Genomic DNA, 16982 nt, shown 5'->3' on the forward strand with positions numbered 1-16982 from the left:
TCTGAAAGAAATTTATGAGAACAAAGGGATTTGATTGAGAATATGAGTCAGACTTGAAAACAGGACATTAGTGTATATTAAATGCAATAGAGCATTATCATTGGTGGAGAAGCACTACGTGCATTTTTAATAATAGATGTGTTTTATATGAGCAATAATTGTATTGAGGAGGGACTGAAATGACGTTCAAGTTCACGTACTGTACCGTATCTTTAAGTTTAATGAATTATTGTACACAGACTGCAAAGAGCAAAAGCAAGGGATCAAAAACCACCCAAACCAGAAAGAAGAACACAGAACGGTCATCGGCGAGAAAGAAGCCCAGTTGAGAGAAATGGTGATCATAGACGAGAAAGGAGTCCAGTTGAGAGAGGTGGTGATTTTGTCAGCACCGATATGTCTACACAAACTGACGTGACGCAACAGACGCAGACAATTAGTTATGCTGGTGCCAAATCCGTCCAGACTGTAACCCATGCTTCCACTGGTAAGTAACAATATATAAACATAATTTTTTTTTTTCCTCAAAAATTTTAGTGCAATTCTTTGCCTGTTTTTATGTATTTTTCTAAATTTGTTGTTATAATTTTGGACCAAATGAACGTATTTTCCTATTGATTGCATGTCCTGATCGTAATTTGGAAAAAAAGTGTGGGTTTTATTTTGCGATAGCTTGCTGACAAAAGTTGCTGACAAAAGTTATTATAATGATAGGCATATTCCACATCAATCCTGTTTTGAAATATGTTGTACATGTATTAAATAAACTACAAATGTTGAAGTTGAAAAAAAAAGTTGAATATAATTTCTTCAAAATTTAGCTAGAAATTAAAATATCTGTGTAAATTTGGTTTAATGATGTCTCACCCTGTTGCAGGTATTCAGTTGGTTGATAGCAGTGCACAAGCTACAGTGAATACTAAACCAATTTATGCACAAACTACTGAGATGCCTGGCATAGCAATACAGGCTGATATACCCAAACCTGCTGATCCAGACCCAGATGTGAGTAGAATATCCAATGCCAGGACAAATATAGTTAGCATATCATTAGCATATGTTTGCATACTGATCAGTCTTCTTCAATGAGAAAGTTCATAGGACAAACTAATCCGCATATCATTAGCATATATTTGCATACTGATCAGTCTTCTTCAATGAGAAAGTTCATAGGACAAACTAATCCGCATATCATTAGCATATATTTGCATACTGATCATTCTTCTTTAATGAGAAAGATCATAGGACAAATCTAGTTTGCATATATTCAGATACTGAACATTTTTTTTACTGAGAAAGGTCACATGACAAATCTAGACTGCATATTGTTAGCATATATTTGCGTACTGATTGGTCTTCTTCAATGAGAAAGTTCATAGGACAAACTAGTCTGCATATAACCATATATTTGCATAATGATCAGTCTTTTTTAATGAGAAAGTTCATAAGACAAATTAGTCTGCCTATCATTAGCATATATTTGCATACTGATCAGTCTTCTTCAATGGGAAAGGTCATAAGGCAAACTATTCTGCATATCATTAGCATATATTTGCGTACTGATCAGTCGTCTTCAATGAGAAAGTTCATAGGACTCACTAGTCTGCATATCATAGCATATATTTGCATACTGATCAGTCTTCTTTAATGAAAAAGTTCATAGGACTCACTAGTCTGCATATCATTAGCATATATTTGCATACTGATCAGTCTTCTTTTATGAGAACGGTCATAAGACAAATCTAGTTTGCATATATTTGGATACTGATCAGTCTTTTTTACTGAGAAAGGTCACATGACAAATCTAAACTATATATATTTATCATATATTTGCGTACTGATCGGTCTTCAATGAGAAAGATCATAGGACAAACTAGTCTGTATATCATTAGCATATATTTGCATACTACCAGTAATCAGTCTTCTTCAGTGAGAAGGGTCATAAGACGAACTAGTCTGCATATCATTACCATATATTTGCATACTAATCAGTCTTCTTCAGTGAGAAAGGTCATAGGACAAATCTAGTCTGCATAATATATAAAAACTAAAAATATTTTTTGGGTTGCAAATTTTGTGAAAGTGAAAAATTGTCTGAATGTTTACCCCTAATTTAAATTGCAATAAAACTTTCATTCAAATTTACTAAACCAAGTATTAGTTTCTTCAACATAGTGACTATATTGATACATTATTTCTAATAGCATAACATTCTTTTTGTTCTGTAGAATGAGTTAGAGAAATTAAAACATGGTCCAAAACTAAAATCTGGAAAGCGGACCATCTATGAGATTCAAGTTATGACCGGCAATAGATTGGGGGCCAGCACCAAAGCTGATATATACCTAACTATATACGGCATCAAAGGAAACACCGGTAAAATAAAACTCAAGCAATCAAAACTTGGAAATAAAATTAAATTCCAGAAAGGACAGGTGAGTAAATAAACTTAAATTGCTGTTCCCTGAACATGATTGGTAGACTTTGTGTCTACATTTAAAAAAATTAAAACCAAATACACACGGGAATTGAGTCCCAAGCGATGATGACAACACACGCTAAAACCGCAAATGCTCATAGGTAGACACTTGTTTTTAAACAATGACACGCTATGGCCATCTGACACATGCGCAGGTGACGACTCCCCCGCCTGTTATGTTTGAAAATTGATACAAATGCTGTACCGTAAAATCTGTATTAGAAGCCGCATCCCTAATAGAAGTCACACCCATTCTTTTTGAATAATTGAGAACCAAAAAATCATCATTCCTCATATGTGTAGATGCTCTAATAGAAGCCGCATCCCCTCTATTGCATTGTACCATTTTAATAGAAGCCGTGGTTTCTAATACAGATTTTACAGTACTACTCATGTTACATATTGATTCTTTCTTAACAGACTGATTTATTCAAAGTCGACACGTACCATGTTGGCAGACTGGAATGTATAGAAATTGGACATGATAGAATAGAACTAGGTGAGGATACGTAAATAATTTTTATTTGATATTTCTAAATTCACAACTTTGTTTTTTAGTTGTATCTAGGTGGCAGCTTTGGATATAGTTGTTTCCGGAGTACATTACTATGTGACCAGTTTCTTATCATAATATAAATATCAAGAGCATTGTATATACATGTATTTACAAATAATTTAAATGTGTTTGTCATGAACACCTCCTCCCCCTCTAATATTAGGAGCAGCATGCATGTATCAAGTTCATGACTTCAACACCTCTTCCTCCCTCAAATATTGGGAAGTGCATGTTGCGAGTTGACGACTTCAACACCCCCTCCCCTTCAAATATTTGGAGCAGCATGTATCAAGTTGACGACTCCAACACCTCCCTCTTTCCTCAAATATTTGGAGCTGTTTTTATCAAGTTGACGACTTCAACACTGTTTGTTACTGCTAGTGTAGCAATTGTTTCATCAAATTCACGAACCGTAACCTGACCAGCTCGGTTTAAACACCAAAAAGTAGTTAACCCTTACTCTTGATTAGTGTGTCACAGACTCAATGGGAAGGTATTATTCCACTGGCTGAGATTCATTCACCAATAGATGCCACTTTGTTCGATCAGGCCTGGTTGATAGCACATTACAACCTTTTTTGTCCCATTGTAGTACAACTCTGTCGCATAGTCTCATACATGGAATATGTTTTCTGTGAGACACAGCGATATTCAATGTCAGGCACAAATGTATTTACAAAAATGATTTTGATTACTTGTTATAGGTATGGGTTGGTATCTGGATAAGGTCATAATTAAGGAAGCCGAAGGCACAGTTAACGAGTTTTTATGTAATAGATGGTTATCGGCCAAAGATGACAATGGACGGACAATACGAGTATTACCGCTCTCGAATGTTACTTATGGTATGTTTGCATATATTTATAATTATCATATGGTTTAAATTATATTTCAATAGGGCATCTACCACCGTGTTTTAACTATATTAGTGAAGTCAGGTTTTATCTGATAATTTATTAATGGTGTTTTTAAGTTGCTGTGACTTTATTTTCATTTTCACTTATCTAAATTTCAAAACATTTGGTTCACAGTATCTTGTGTATTTTATACGATAAAAAAGTAAACTATAATAAATTATATCTATATGATCTAATATCAACAAAAGAGTTATAAAAAATATAGTTGAGAAAAATTTGTTTAAATTTAAATCTTGTGTAACTTAAATTTGTAATGTCTGAATTCATTGTAGAATCTTCAAGCGAATCTGAAAGCGAGGATGATACGCAGACAGAGCCCGAAAGTCTGGTCGAGAAAAGTGAAGCAAGTACACATTATAGTCAGCCGTCTCTTGATGGAAATGTAAGTGACACCACGGAAACACAGGAAGTTAGTGAATCTGAAGATGAGAAGAAATATGACAGCAAAACTAGTCATACTAGTGTATCTCGTGGTCGCTCTGGTAGTGAAAGCGAAAGTGATAGTGCAACTGATACTGATACTGCAACTGATACTGACAGTGAGAGTGATAGTGATAGTGAAGGCAGTGTCAAAGTCGTACGAGTACGCCGCGGTGATCCGGCTCCTCAACTCTCATCTGCATCCAGCAGAACAAATTCTTTGGCTTCTGAATCCTCATCGTCTGATTCAGATACTGTAACAGAAACTGAAACCGAAACTGAAATTGAATTTAGAAGTAAACCAAAGTCTTATTCGGGAAACGAGGAAGCACCCTCAAGGGAAAGCGCTAAGCCTTTGGGGGTGCGTGGGGATCAGAAAAAAGAAGCCAAACATAATGATGGGTCGTCTTCTGATCAATCAAGAAGATCTTCGGAACATAGGCCGGGGACTGCTTTGCCCACAATTAATGAAAAAGATCGTGAAAGCAAAGCCTCCTTATCATCATCTACGTATTCATCGTCATCATCATCGTCGTCGTCGTCCGAGTCTGAGTCTGATGATGAATCGGTCAAGGAGAGAGAAAAGATGACAACCAACGATGACTCAAAAAAACAAAAAGAATCAACAAAGAATAGATACTCCTCAGATAGTGAGTCTCACACCGATAGCGATTCAGATAGTGTGACTTCATCCAGTAGTAGCTATAGCAGCGGAAGTGAAACAGAGGATGATAGAAGGAGAAAAGAGGATGATAAATCGAAAGATATCCCTCCGAGACCATCATCGCCAACACCACCTCCTTCAACAACAACAGTAACGTCAGACGAGGATAAAAAGACCAGCGAGGCTTACATGGAAGGGTTTAAGGTAAATCAGAATATTTGGTTTTTAAAGCATCACAGTTTGTTATGAGTCCCATGCAATGTATAATCACATGAGAAATGCACATGATTTGAATGTGCGATGTGTGACGAATGTTTTCCCCCTTTCTACATTTGTATGTCTGCATTCTTTGTCGCATACTACTTTTACTGGTAAAATCCAATGAACATGCTTAAATCCAAATTGTGACATTTACCTGGTAACTCTGACCATTTTTCACTGTTCTCATTTTATAAAGTTAAACAGATGAAACATAACAGAACACAGTTACTGTATTGTATTGTATTTAAAATGACTTAACCTTCTTTTTAATTAAAGCTTGGAATAAAAGCCAGCGAGGATTCTGAAACTACTTTAAAGGCAACACCATCCACTTCTCAGAACGAAGAAGAGAGTCATCAACACCGTGGAAAGTCCATACATGAAGCAACAAAAGCTGGTGATTTGGACAGAGTTAAAGAGCTTGTAGGAAAGGACAAAAGCTGCATCAAGTAAGTGTCCGGTATAGACGATGTTATGGCACTGTAGCGTTAAATCTCTAATTTAGTTTATAGTTTTGCTTTGGACATGATTCACTGTCGCTTATATATTTTGATTTATAAAAATGCATATTTATAAGTATTTGTATTTACATTATTTTTTAGCAAAACTGACGAGCACGGCAAGACTCCATTACACATAGCAGCTGAGATTAACCAGTTGGAAATATTAAAATGGTTGTCAGTCAACGAAAGTGATCTGACTAAGGAAACTAACACAGGGTACACAGCAATGCACTTGGCGGCATTGAACGGGCACGTCAAATGCGTAATGTCGTTATCTGCAATGGGTGCATCTATATACAAATCGACCGTTGATAAACAAACACCGATGCATTTAGCAGCCATGAGGTATGAAAAAGCTCTCTGTTGATTAAGTTACTGTAAAACATGTCTATTCGCGAGCATGTTTTTTTATCAAATTTAGCGAGAGAACTGATTCGCTAATTCAAGATGTCGTTAATGACTTTATTATAAATTCAAAATGGCCAAGGCTTGGGGATTTGTATACAGTAATCTGGAAGATAAAAATTTGGGGCGCTTGTGAAAACAGGAAACCAACAATGACAAGAGAGATTCGCTAAATCAACATTTCGCTATTACGTCATTTTACCACAATTCGCTAAAATTGCATGTCGTTTTTTCAACATGTTTTACAGTATTACTGTGTCTGATCGCTTCATGAATTACACATGATTACATTACATTATGATGAATTTGTTATTATTAATGTCCTGGCTCTACCCTGGTAAGATAAAATTACACCCAAACTGGAAGTTGCATTCTAAGTTCGGAAAAGGGTCACTGCGTCTTTTTATGTGGCGTCTTCGATTTTTACTGACTTATTCATTGTTATCATTATTTCAGTGGAAATTTAGAGTGTTGTAAATGGCTAGTTGCAAACAGAGCGTCATTGAACGTCAAAGACATCATGGAACGAACACCGTTAGATTTAGCTGAGCAGTATAACCATGAAGAGGTAGTGAAGTTTTTAAAATCTTGTCAAGACGAATTAGAAAAGAAAGACAGCAGTATATCACAGTTAAGAAGTCCCACAAAATCTGAGTGAGTATCAGTTCATGGAAACCATCTGAGTGCAAATAACAGTTAAATTGCAAATTTGTTATCTCTTGTCTGATGCTTCAAAGTAAATTTTTTATTTGTTTTGAATCTGTTTTTTACTTGTCTTAAAAATAAAAACAGATGTTGCTTTTTATTAATGTTATTTTTTTGTGTCTGTTTTCAACTTCCAGTAAACCCCAAGAGACAATCCAAGTGGGTTTCAGTGATTTAATGAATGCAAAATTATCATCTTCTGGAAGCAGTTGGCAAGACGACCAAAATGTAAGTTGATCAACTTTTCAGTGATGTATACCATAAAACGATTTATTTTTACTATTTTGAGCATATTCATTTTAATTTAATTTCACAAATTTGTCAAGGAAACAATGAATTTTATAATTGTTATATTACGGTACATGTTCATGTAGATTTAATTTAGCGAATTTTGATTATCAACGAAAATAGCAAAATTAAAACCCAGTGAATACAGTATTTGTCCAAAATGCACAAAGAAATTATAAAAAAACGAATGTTTAAATAAATGATCAGTCAAACTGTTTTGAAGTGTTAATGTTATAAAAAACTCTTTGTATGGTCCAAAATGATGATGACATTTAGTGAAAATTTTACAAAATGTAAAATATTTGCACTGAATTAGCGTCGGGAAAAACTCTAGCACTGAAAGGGTTAATGCCTTTGTGTACTTGTAGTAAACATGTTGTGTTTGATGTGGGTTTCATGCGAAGTATACAAAATATATTCTTTGTTTAACTGAAATTTAACATGTGCTAAACAATGACCACAACACTCCCTAAATGTAACATACTAACATTCACTTATCTGTCAGGCTCGGCAAGCACGTGGTAGGGGAAACATGCGACAACGCAGCGACAGTGGTAGTAGCTCTAGCAGTTATACGAGCAGCAGCTCAAGTGACAGCAGCCATTATCATAGACGTAGTCGAAGGCGCAGTAGCAGCAGTACTCAGAGTGGAAGTTCCTCTGGTAGTATTACAAGATCTGAATCAGAGACTGATGTCAAAAAAGTGTTACCTGAAAAAATGAAAGAAAGGGAAGACATGGCACTTAAGGTGAATACACTATAAATGGTTTATTTATGGTGCTCTGTATTATCTGTTAGCACCCTGTGAATGTTTACATCTGTTAGCACCCTGTGAATGTTTACATCTGTTAGCACCCTGTGAATGTTTACATCTGTTAGCACCCTGTGAATGTTTACATCTGTTAGCACCCTGTGAATGTTTACATCTGTTAGCACCCTGTGAATGTTTACATCTGTTAGCACCCTGTGAATGTTTACATCTCTATTAACTACATAACAATTCTGAAATGCTGTAAAAAAATCTTGCATAAAAACAACCATAAATTAGTAAAAAATCATTGAATCAGGTGTTTTTTACTATCCAATGCACTGATACCAGTGAATTAATCAAATTCTGTATGCAGTACGTGTTGAAGTCAATGTTACTGTATTAGAAGTACATACACCTAAAATAGAAAGACCAATAAATGTAATGGAATCACACCAACTGAACACTGCTGTGTTCTATGTTAACTGCTTGCTACAGCATTATTTCATAAGCGCCTATGCTTACTATACAATTTAACATACATACAATTTAACAAAAATGATGAACAAATTTGTTTTTTGGTGAATGGTTTACTATTGCAAAAACACAGAAAACATGATATGGCCACTGAAGGTCAAATATCTTGGGGTACTTACCAGTACTCAGGTGACTATAGTTCACTGTCTATGAATACCCCCCAAAATTGGAATGTAATACCGTAACACAAATAATACATCAATACCCCCAGAAGTGAGGTTGTGATAGAAATCACCATTTTTCAATTGTCATTGTAAACAATGTTTTTTTTTTGTTTCTTTGTTTTAGGAGAGACAGAAATCTTTCACAGAACACCATAAAAAGATGGAGGAATCAGGAGCTAGTTTTCTAGATGCAATACGTGCAGAATACGATGATAATGAACAGAAACAGTAGTCATAGCAACCAATGAAATATGTACATGCATGCGAAATATCTCCAAGTTATTTTTTTCATCTTTCTGATTCAGTGCCAAAGTATCTGACAAGTTCTGCATTTATACGTGCCTGACTTTTACGCTTTGTTTCATATTTACCTGACAAACATATCATTTATTTTTTTTAAACACAGCTTTTTTATAATTTTAATAATTATAATAACTGCTCAATGTCTTTCAAAATTGTTTATCCTACTTGATGATTATTACTGTGTTACCAAGCAACAAGTTGAAAAAGCAAAAACAATGCTGGTAAATACACATCTGGTAGATTCAGAAACTAGAAATCTTCCCCAAAAAAATCTGGTTTTTCAGATCCTTGAAATTACTGTTAAATAATATGTTATCATCAGTATGTTGTAAATTCTTAGGAATTTCATAATATTAAAACCATTCTTATTATTACAGTCCGACCATAGCGGGCTTAGGTCAAAAGAGGCCCATATTTCAATTTGGATTTTTTTTTCAAATCCTGAATGTCAGGTTCTCAGAAGCTAAACTCTTAAATAATGATGACTTTATTTCAACATCGATCACGATAGAAGAATTAGCATAATATCATCGTTCTGAACGTTATGAAATAATCTTCCAACCTTTATATGAGCATTAAAAATACTGCGACTTGTGTCATGTTGATATCCTTCTAGAAATAGTATTACATGCACTGAAGTCAACATAGGCATGTTTATACTTACAAAAATGTATATACCCAATTTTCATTTGAAAGCAGGCCAATTGAATTCAAATCAAGACGGTTGCATCGGCTCAGTCAGTATTCACCCTCCATTCAGCTAGTGATCACACATAAATAAGAATGTGTTAGAACCCTGGTTAGAACACTGACATCACTGCACAAGCTTAGAAATGGTATGTAAATAAATTGTAAATATGGTATGTAAATAAATTGCCTTTGCTGACTTCAGTGTTTAACACTAATAAATCACAGAGTTTTTTTTCTTTGATTGAGGCATTCTTCACATGAGACCTTTGACCAGTGGAAAATTATTTCCATTTCCATTCCATTGATAAATATGTATTATATTATTAATTTTACAAATGGCATTTGCATGGCTACAGCTACCACAAGTTCAAATACATTATATCAATTCATTGTGTATTGCTGTTCCCCAAAAAACTCTGAATTGAAATTTTCCAATCACATTCCATTCTATCATGCTACATTCACACTTTTTCTTCAAATTAGAAAAAAAAACAAAAAACATTTTTTTTATCATTTTTAACAATTATGTGCGCATTATAATTTTTATTATACATAACTGCTCAATGTCTTTCACAATTATTTTCCCCACTTGATGTTTATTACTGTGTTACCAAACAACAAGTTAAAAAAGCAAACACAATGCTGGTAAATACACCAGACATCTGGTAGTTTCAGAATAGACTGGCTAAATTAAAAATAGACATTAAAAAATAAAATCTATGCATGAGAAATAATTTACAATATAAACAGAATACAAATCTTTTTGCAGTCACCACTAAGTTTGAGAGTATCATTAGCATGTTTACTTGAGTAGAGTTGCTTTAGACTACACATTGAATTTATTTTATGGTGGATTGTTGAAATGGGATTTATTTTGACCATCCACACACACCTGTCTTGTAAGCCCTATCTATAGATCCAAAATGATACTGTAAAATACTTTATTTTACCTAAAATTAATTTTCGCTAAAATGATATTTGATGATTTTAATGTAAAATTTAAAAAAAAAAGTGTAATCACTGGATTTTATTTTCACTGAATCATCTTTTCAGTGAAAATAAATTCCAAGCAAACTTAATGTGTTTTACAGTACTTATTTGTCTGACTTATGATCCTAACTGCACCACAAGACATAGTTGAATATACCCAAGTTAATAAAACAAATATGCAATTATTTTTTTTTTTAATAAATTTATTAGACTTTTAAGCTTTATTTTGACCATGATTTATTTATGTATGTTTGGGTATGGTTAGCTTGCATGAGATGTATCAATTGTTTGTTTATCACTCTGTTGTTGTTTTGTTTTTTTTATGCAATATTGAAACATTTTATAGTGTTTTTCTTTGACACTGAAATTGTTGATGACTCTTGTACTCAAGTTTATATTATAGACAACTTTTTAAAAATAAAATGCGTTTATGTGGGTTTTTATATATATAAAAAAAAGCATTTGGAAGGTATAATTCACACTTTAAATCATACCAGTACCTGTAATTAAGTATGATCAGTGGAACAAATTTAATTGTAATTGTGCATAGCGCCCTCTAGTGGCATATATTAGATTCACTTTTGAGTAAGAAAAAAAAAATCCTCTACCATGATTCTACAAGTACATTTAAAATTATTTTTCATTGTTACTTTGGATATTAAATACTGACTGATACTATATAGTTAACCGGCAATAATACTTTCTGTGTCATGTCCCAGGGTTTTGCTGTTATATAAATAAAAGAATTAGATATGAGTTATATTATTCCATCGTTTATTTTCCGCGATTACTTTGAATACGCAATCTAGAGTATTTCACTGAGCAAGCTGCGAATGATTCATCACATGAGCATTCTTACAGTAAATCCATTGCGCTATTTCAAACCTTGTCTAGATATTGTATTTGCTCTATTAAGAAGTTCGTCTTCAAAAGAGACGCAGTTGAAAATATTTGGTGTAATTTCACATACACACCCCTCTCACACCAATACATTTATGCTACCTATTTCATCGACTTGTTTATAATAGAGCAAATATGTTATTTTCAGGTGTGTTAATGTTTAGCTGTACGTTTTCTAATCAATGTAGAGTCTTTCTGGTATTGGTTGGGATTGTGCATGCAACGATTCTACCAAGACCTCTACACAGCATTACCGGTCTAAATGTAACATTCCATCACAATGAACTTGAAGAATATAAGACTGTATCAATTTAATACAAACAATAAAATATGATATTCTTTGGCATAAAACTATTCTTTGTGTATTTTGATGTTTAACTGTAAAAAACTGTTGGGGTGGACCGTTTGAAATTATTGGGGTGGCTGGTAGGTTTGTTAAAAACGGAAAATTGCAAGATGAACACCAAGAGAAAATTGCATACAAGGTGTTGCAAGGCACATTAAAAAAAATTAAAATGTTCACATAAAACACTGCGAAAAAAAATCTGAATAATCTTCCAACCACCACCACCCTTCTCAACTTCAAATGGTTGACCTCCTTATTACACAAAATGTTCATTTTGTGTTATTCATCAAGGAAACTGCAATGGTAGATCAACACATTAAAGCTCGGCGGCCGTCGCGCAGCGCGTGTTCGAATTTCATGTAAATAAACAATGTATTTTACACGCGTTGTATACGTCGCTATGAGTCCCATATCGAACAGGACGCGGCACGACGACTACCGCCCTTTAAATAAAGATAATCTGCTACACAGACGATCAGCTTTTTTATTTGTTGATAATGAGATCAAATACTATTATATAATAAAAATGAGGAATATATATATCCCACTTTCGTTTACAGATTGTTATATTTAATAGTGAGTGGAGTTGAATTTTTTTTTTTTTACTATTTTTCGTGTTCTCAAAATTATAATATTGTTATGAAAGGTACAGAGCACATGTAGTAGACTTGAAAGATTGGAGACTTCCCTGGAAAAAAGTAAGAAGTATTTGGGCAGCAAGTTAGCAAACTTGCTCACAAAATCGCTGAAAACTGTTTGACAAAGCAGATTTGACGAACTTTGGATATGTTTCCGTACTGTAAAACCTTATAAAATTAAAAATATTTTTTTTTAAGAGATGACTATTATTTGTTGAAGACAGAATGATTGAAGGGTAATATTCAAATTGTTAGTTATCTTCTTTAGTCAAAATCAAAGTAGTTTATTTATTGCTCTGGAACTCAAAACTAAAGAAATCCCACATCGTTGCACAAGTATTATGTTTACCCCCTCCTCAATCTTACAATCCCTCCTTGAATTTTAAAATGGTACTGCCCTTATACGCTCTGTAACTGCTGTAGCGATTTTTTTTTATTGAGAAATAATTCACAAAACTGTTCGATCATTTTGACACCAGCGTCTAGTTTGTCATCTTTTTTGATTATTTGTTCGGTCCGGCGCCCTCTATGTTGAAATCTATGTTCAGAGGATTCACCTGTGACGTATTTATCGCCATGTTGTTTCCGTTCTGCTGGAAGTGATCGTTTTTGGAACTCGGACTGTCGTCGTCTGTAGACATGTTTTGCGTGTGTGCATTGAGATCGGTCAGAACTAAGGTAAGTCAACTGTTTGAATGGATATGACTAGGGAAACTAAACTCTTAAAAGTGCAATTTTTGGCGTCGTCCGCACGCACATGTTAAATGTAGTTCACGGACTCGTACACATAAAATCAGACAACACGAATTTGACTGATGCGTTGCAGTAAAATGTGTTTGGTGCATGTAGAGGTAACAAGTAGGGGGATATCTTTAGTACTAATGTGTTTAAATTGTCAGCTGATTACAGCAGGCGCCAGAATAAACTGATCATGAAAACTTCTATCTCGCTACCAATGCTATGAACGTTCTATTGGGAGCAGGGACCTGTAATGCTCATACAGCTCCCTGATTGGGAGATAGCGGTTTTCATTTTTACTGCTGGAAAATTTTGCGATTTTTACTGGCTCATGGAGTGCACAAATATTTGTCAATCTCAAAATTAAAGTAATTTAAAGAATGTTATGTCGAGTTAATCAAAATAAATTATTTGAATTTATAAAGTAAGGTTCAGATTTTTTGTCACACACTGTAACATGCATTAAACTGTTTAACAATGTTGAAACCGTCACTTTTACATAATATAACCTACGTAATTTGTTTTTCATATTTCTACAAACATTTTGACCAGTACATATAACATGTCCATTTATTCCAAAAATTATGAATAAAATTGATGAGAAATACATATAAAAAGACAAAATATGACACCCAAATAAAGCCCTACGTAAAATATCAGGATAAATTCGCAACCCTGCTAGAGATAGAAATATTTATATAAATATTAACAAACCTAGTACGTCAAATATAATTATTTATTTAATATTATTGAAAGTATATTCTATATGTCCAGCTGATGTCAATATTATTATTTTTTTCATAACACAAAGTTGTGATGTAATAAGTGAGATGCACCATGGAAACCCTGCCATAATAATTGTAACAATTGCAGGGTTTTTCTAAAAAATAAACTGCAAGAGGGAGCACTGCAATTCAGCGGCGCCACCAAGTGGGGGAGATAAGGTTCTCCCTACCAGGGTGTGGAGTTTTTGATAATTCTAAGTTAAAATGGAGCATTCAATGGCTTCCTTGGGGCTAAGATTACTATCAGACAGGTCACAGTTGAAGACTGTTGGCCACATGTGATCCCTGTTCAATCAGAATTTTATGGTTGCCAGAGGATCTGCTCCCCAAGGTAAGGGGGCACATGGCCATGGTATGAGGGTGCTGCGCCCGTTCCCTTAATTGTTTATAAAAATCTATGCAATTGTATATTTTTGTTACAATTACACACTTGTATAGAAGTTAGCTAACATCATTACAGCAACGACTTCCATATTTACAGATTCTGTTTTTCTCATCAGATTCGTTTGCATCAGTGCTTGGCAACAAGATACAGACAATGCAGCACTGCCAAGGAGTCATGCGAAGATACTGAACATCCCACAATAACAGAAGACGATGAGGTGACTCAAACGAAAGAACTTAAAATTCGTCGTAATAAAGCACAGAAAATCCTGACAAATTTATATACAGAGAACGAAAGACAGTTGCTGCTGGATCGATTTAACAACGCAGACGAGGCCGAACTATGTAATATCAAATATTTACGAGTCCGAACGGCAAAAAAGATTATAGAACACAGAGAAAAACATGGCTTATTTAAAGACATACATTCTTTGGTTGGCATCTGCGGGATTGGGGAAAAAATGATGCAGTTCTACTGCGTCGATATCATGGACAAAATAGCCGGAAACCAGTCAGCGACGCAGAAGAAATCAAACATTAAAACCAGTAATAAAATGAATTTCTTTGCAATGAAACCAAATCTGTCAGAGGAAAGATTGCAGGTACGTTTTGATCATGAATATGCTTCATTTCCTTTTGGTTTTGTCCATGTGGCATTCATATTCATCCAAGTTGTCACGGTTGCGACAACACAATCACCTATGCACTGTTCTTGAATGGTTTCGAAATAAATTTATTTACCTAACACCATTTACAATCTGAGTTTCAGAAATACTCAAGTTGCAACTGACATCAAATAACCCAAAAAGCATTGTTTTATGCAACACACACAACATTTAGATTAGCTTTGGAAAATTTAGCCCATAAATGCGAACAATACATCATTGTACACAAAATTTTAAATCGAATAAGAGTTGGCTATTGCCTTAAAAAGACTTCATTTGACTTCACAACTGTCATTACTGAATGTGTTCACAATAACTCCTAGGTATAAATAATTACTAACTTACTTTTGTCTAAATGGTTTATTTACTTATCAGAGCCTTCAAAGTATTGTATCTATCGATATAGCATTTAAAAGTATAGCTTGGATTCACATGGAGCGGGATATGAAAGTATGTGATTGGAAACACCAACAATTAGATGTAAAGCCCAGTCGACATGACCCAATTGCTTATGTGGAGAATGTAAGTATTGAACTTTCATGTGCGCAGTTAAATGTTGTCTGATTTCTAGAACATATTCTGGCATCCAACCGTATAGCCAACAAAAATATACTACCTACATTATGATTGGTCAGTTTAATACATGTGACTATTCCACTTGCATTGTTATTGGTCACTGTACCACATGTGGAATTTGCCTTATAGTGTACTTGTGTTCTTTGTTTTCATTTTGACATACATAAGGGTAACACTGGATGCACCAAATTCTTTTCACCATTGGCATATGTTGATCACTTGGTAGGTCAGCCAGTCGTGATACAGGTAATCATAAAAAAAAAAACATTTTAAAAAGTAAGGTTGTCCAACCAGAGCAGCAAATTCCCTGTGGAATATTGTTCATTCAATTTAGAATGATTTGGTGTTCAATGGCACATATAATCATTGTTACTTGTATAGAGAAATGCAATAAATTAAAACGCCATTAATTTATATTCGTGTTAATTACTATAAAATGCGAGAAACAAATATTTATGCAAATCGCCAAATTTTGTAGTACTGTAAAATCTGTATTAGAAGCCGCAGCTTCAATACAACAGAAAGGATGCGGCTTCTACTACAGCATCTACACCTATGAGAAATGATGAATTATTTATTCTTAATTTTTCACAATAAATGGGTGCGACTTCTATTTGGGATGTGGCTTCTAATACAGATTTTATGGTAGTAAACATTTTTCATAGGTTTTATGTCTTCACGAATGCCATACAAACCCCAAATCATGAAAATTTCTTGCGGCAAAAAATAAATGCTTCACAGTATACAATGGTTTCTATTTCTTCACAGGTATCGTCATTGATAGAAGAAATGCCAGTGGCTGATCTTTATTTATTGGAGTACATAACATTTCGGCAGAAAAGTTTAAGTTTAGTCTCCGCCATGCTCCACATACGGACACTGGAAAGCATGCTATACGGGATGTTAAACGGTCGCTATCCAGATACACACGAACACAAAGTCGTCAGCGTTGGTAGAATGACAGTGGGGAAACACTTCGATCTATTTGTCGGCCTGAATAGAAAAAGCGGCCAACCAGTTGCGATGAAATACGTAGAAATGGCAGCAATGCATCGTAATCCTCTGATCGTCATACCGCCGTCTTTGATTCAGATGTATTTGGCGGGGTCGCAGATTGACAAAGAGCATTTAAGTAATTGTTTATTGCAAGCGATTGCTTTCTATGAATTGGCAGTCTATAATAAAGTTGAGAATTAGTATTCTAGCGTTTATATCCTGCTGATGTTATTTATGCAATACGTTTATGTTTCTCGTGCACACAAAACAAATCAACCCTAACCACAGTAATCAACAAGGAATTGACTCTAGGAAAAGTTAAGA

The 16982-nt window shown here is 34.4% G+C and overlaps 2 protein-coding genes across 3 annotated transcripts in view; both read left to right on the forward strand.

The window, feature by feature from the left end:
* Positions 1–11881, forward strand: part of LOC100369608 (uncharacterized) — a 32669-nt gene extending 20788 nt beyond the window's left edge. For both annotated transcript variants that reach the window (XM_085502370.1, XM_085502371.1), the window contains 12 exons: positions 240–487; positions 878–1005; positions 2229–2435; positions 2900–2978; positions 3740–3880; positions 4225–5240; positions 5574–5746; positions 5900–6145; positions 6662–6859; positions 7048–7138; positions 7704–7946; positions 8772–11881. In XM_085502370.1, coding sequence (XP_085358496.1) covers positions 240–487; positions 878–1005; positions 2229–2435; positions 2900–2978; positions 3740–3880; positions 4225–5240; positions 5574–5746; positions 5900–6145; positions 6662–6859; positions 7048–7138; positions 7704–7946; positions 8772–8879 — 2878 coding nt within the window. In that variant the 3' untranslated portion in view covers positions 8880–11881. The remainder of the gene's footprint in view (positions 1–239; positions 488–877; positions 1006–2228; positions 2436–2899; positions 2979–3739; positions 3881–4224; positions 5241–5573; positions 5747–5899; positions 6146–6661; positions 6860–7047; positions 7139–7703; positions 7947–8771) is intronic.
* Positions 11882–13079: 1198 nt separating this feature from the next.
* Positions 13080–16866, forward strand: LOC102801438 (transcription elongation factor, mitochondrial-like). The gene is made up of 4 exons (XM_085502368.1): positions 13080–13192; positions 14538–15023; positions 15462–15608; positions 16431–16866. The coding sequence occupies exons 1-4, from the start codon at positions 13154–13156 to the stop codon at positions 16857–16859; spliced, it is 1101 nt and encodes a 366-aa protein (XP_085358494.1). The 5' UTR covers positions 13080–13153; the 3' UTR covers positions 16860–16866.
* Positions 16867–16982: the final 116 nt, after the last annotated feature.

The sequence above is a fragment of the Saccoglossus kowalevskii genome, chromosome 8 (assembly GCF_978046115.1).
Source record: "Saccoglossus kowalevskii chromosome 8, keSacKowa6.1, whole genome shotgun sequence".
Taxonomy (NCBI): domain Eukaryota; kingdom Metazoa; phylum Hemichordata; class Enteropneusta; family Harrimaniidae; genus Saccoglossus; species Saccoglossus kowalevskii.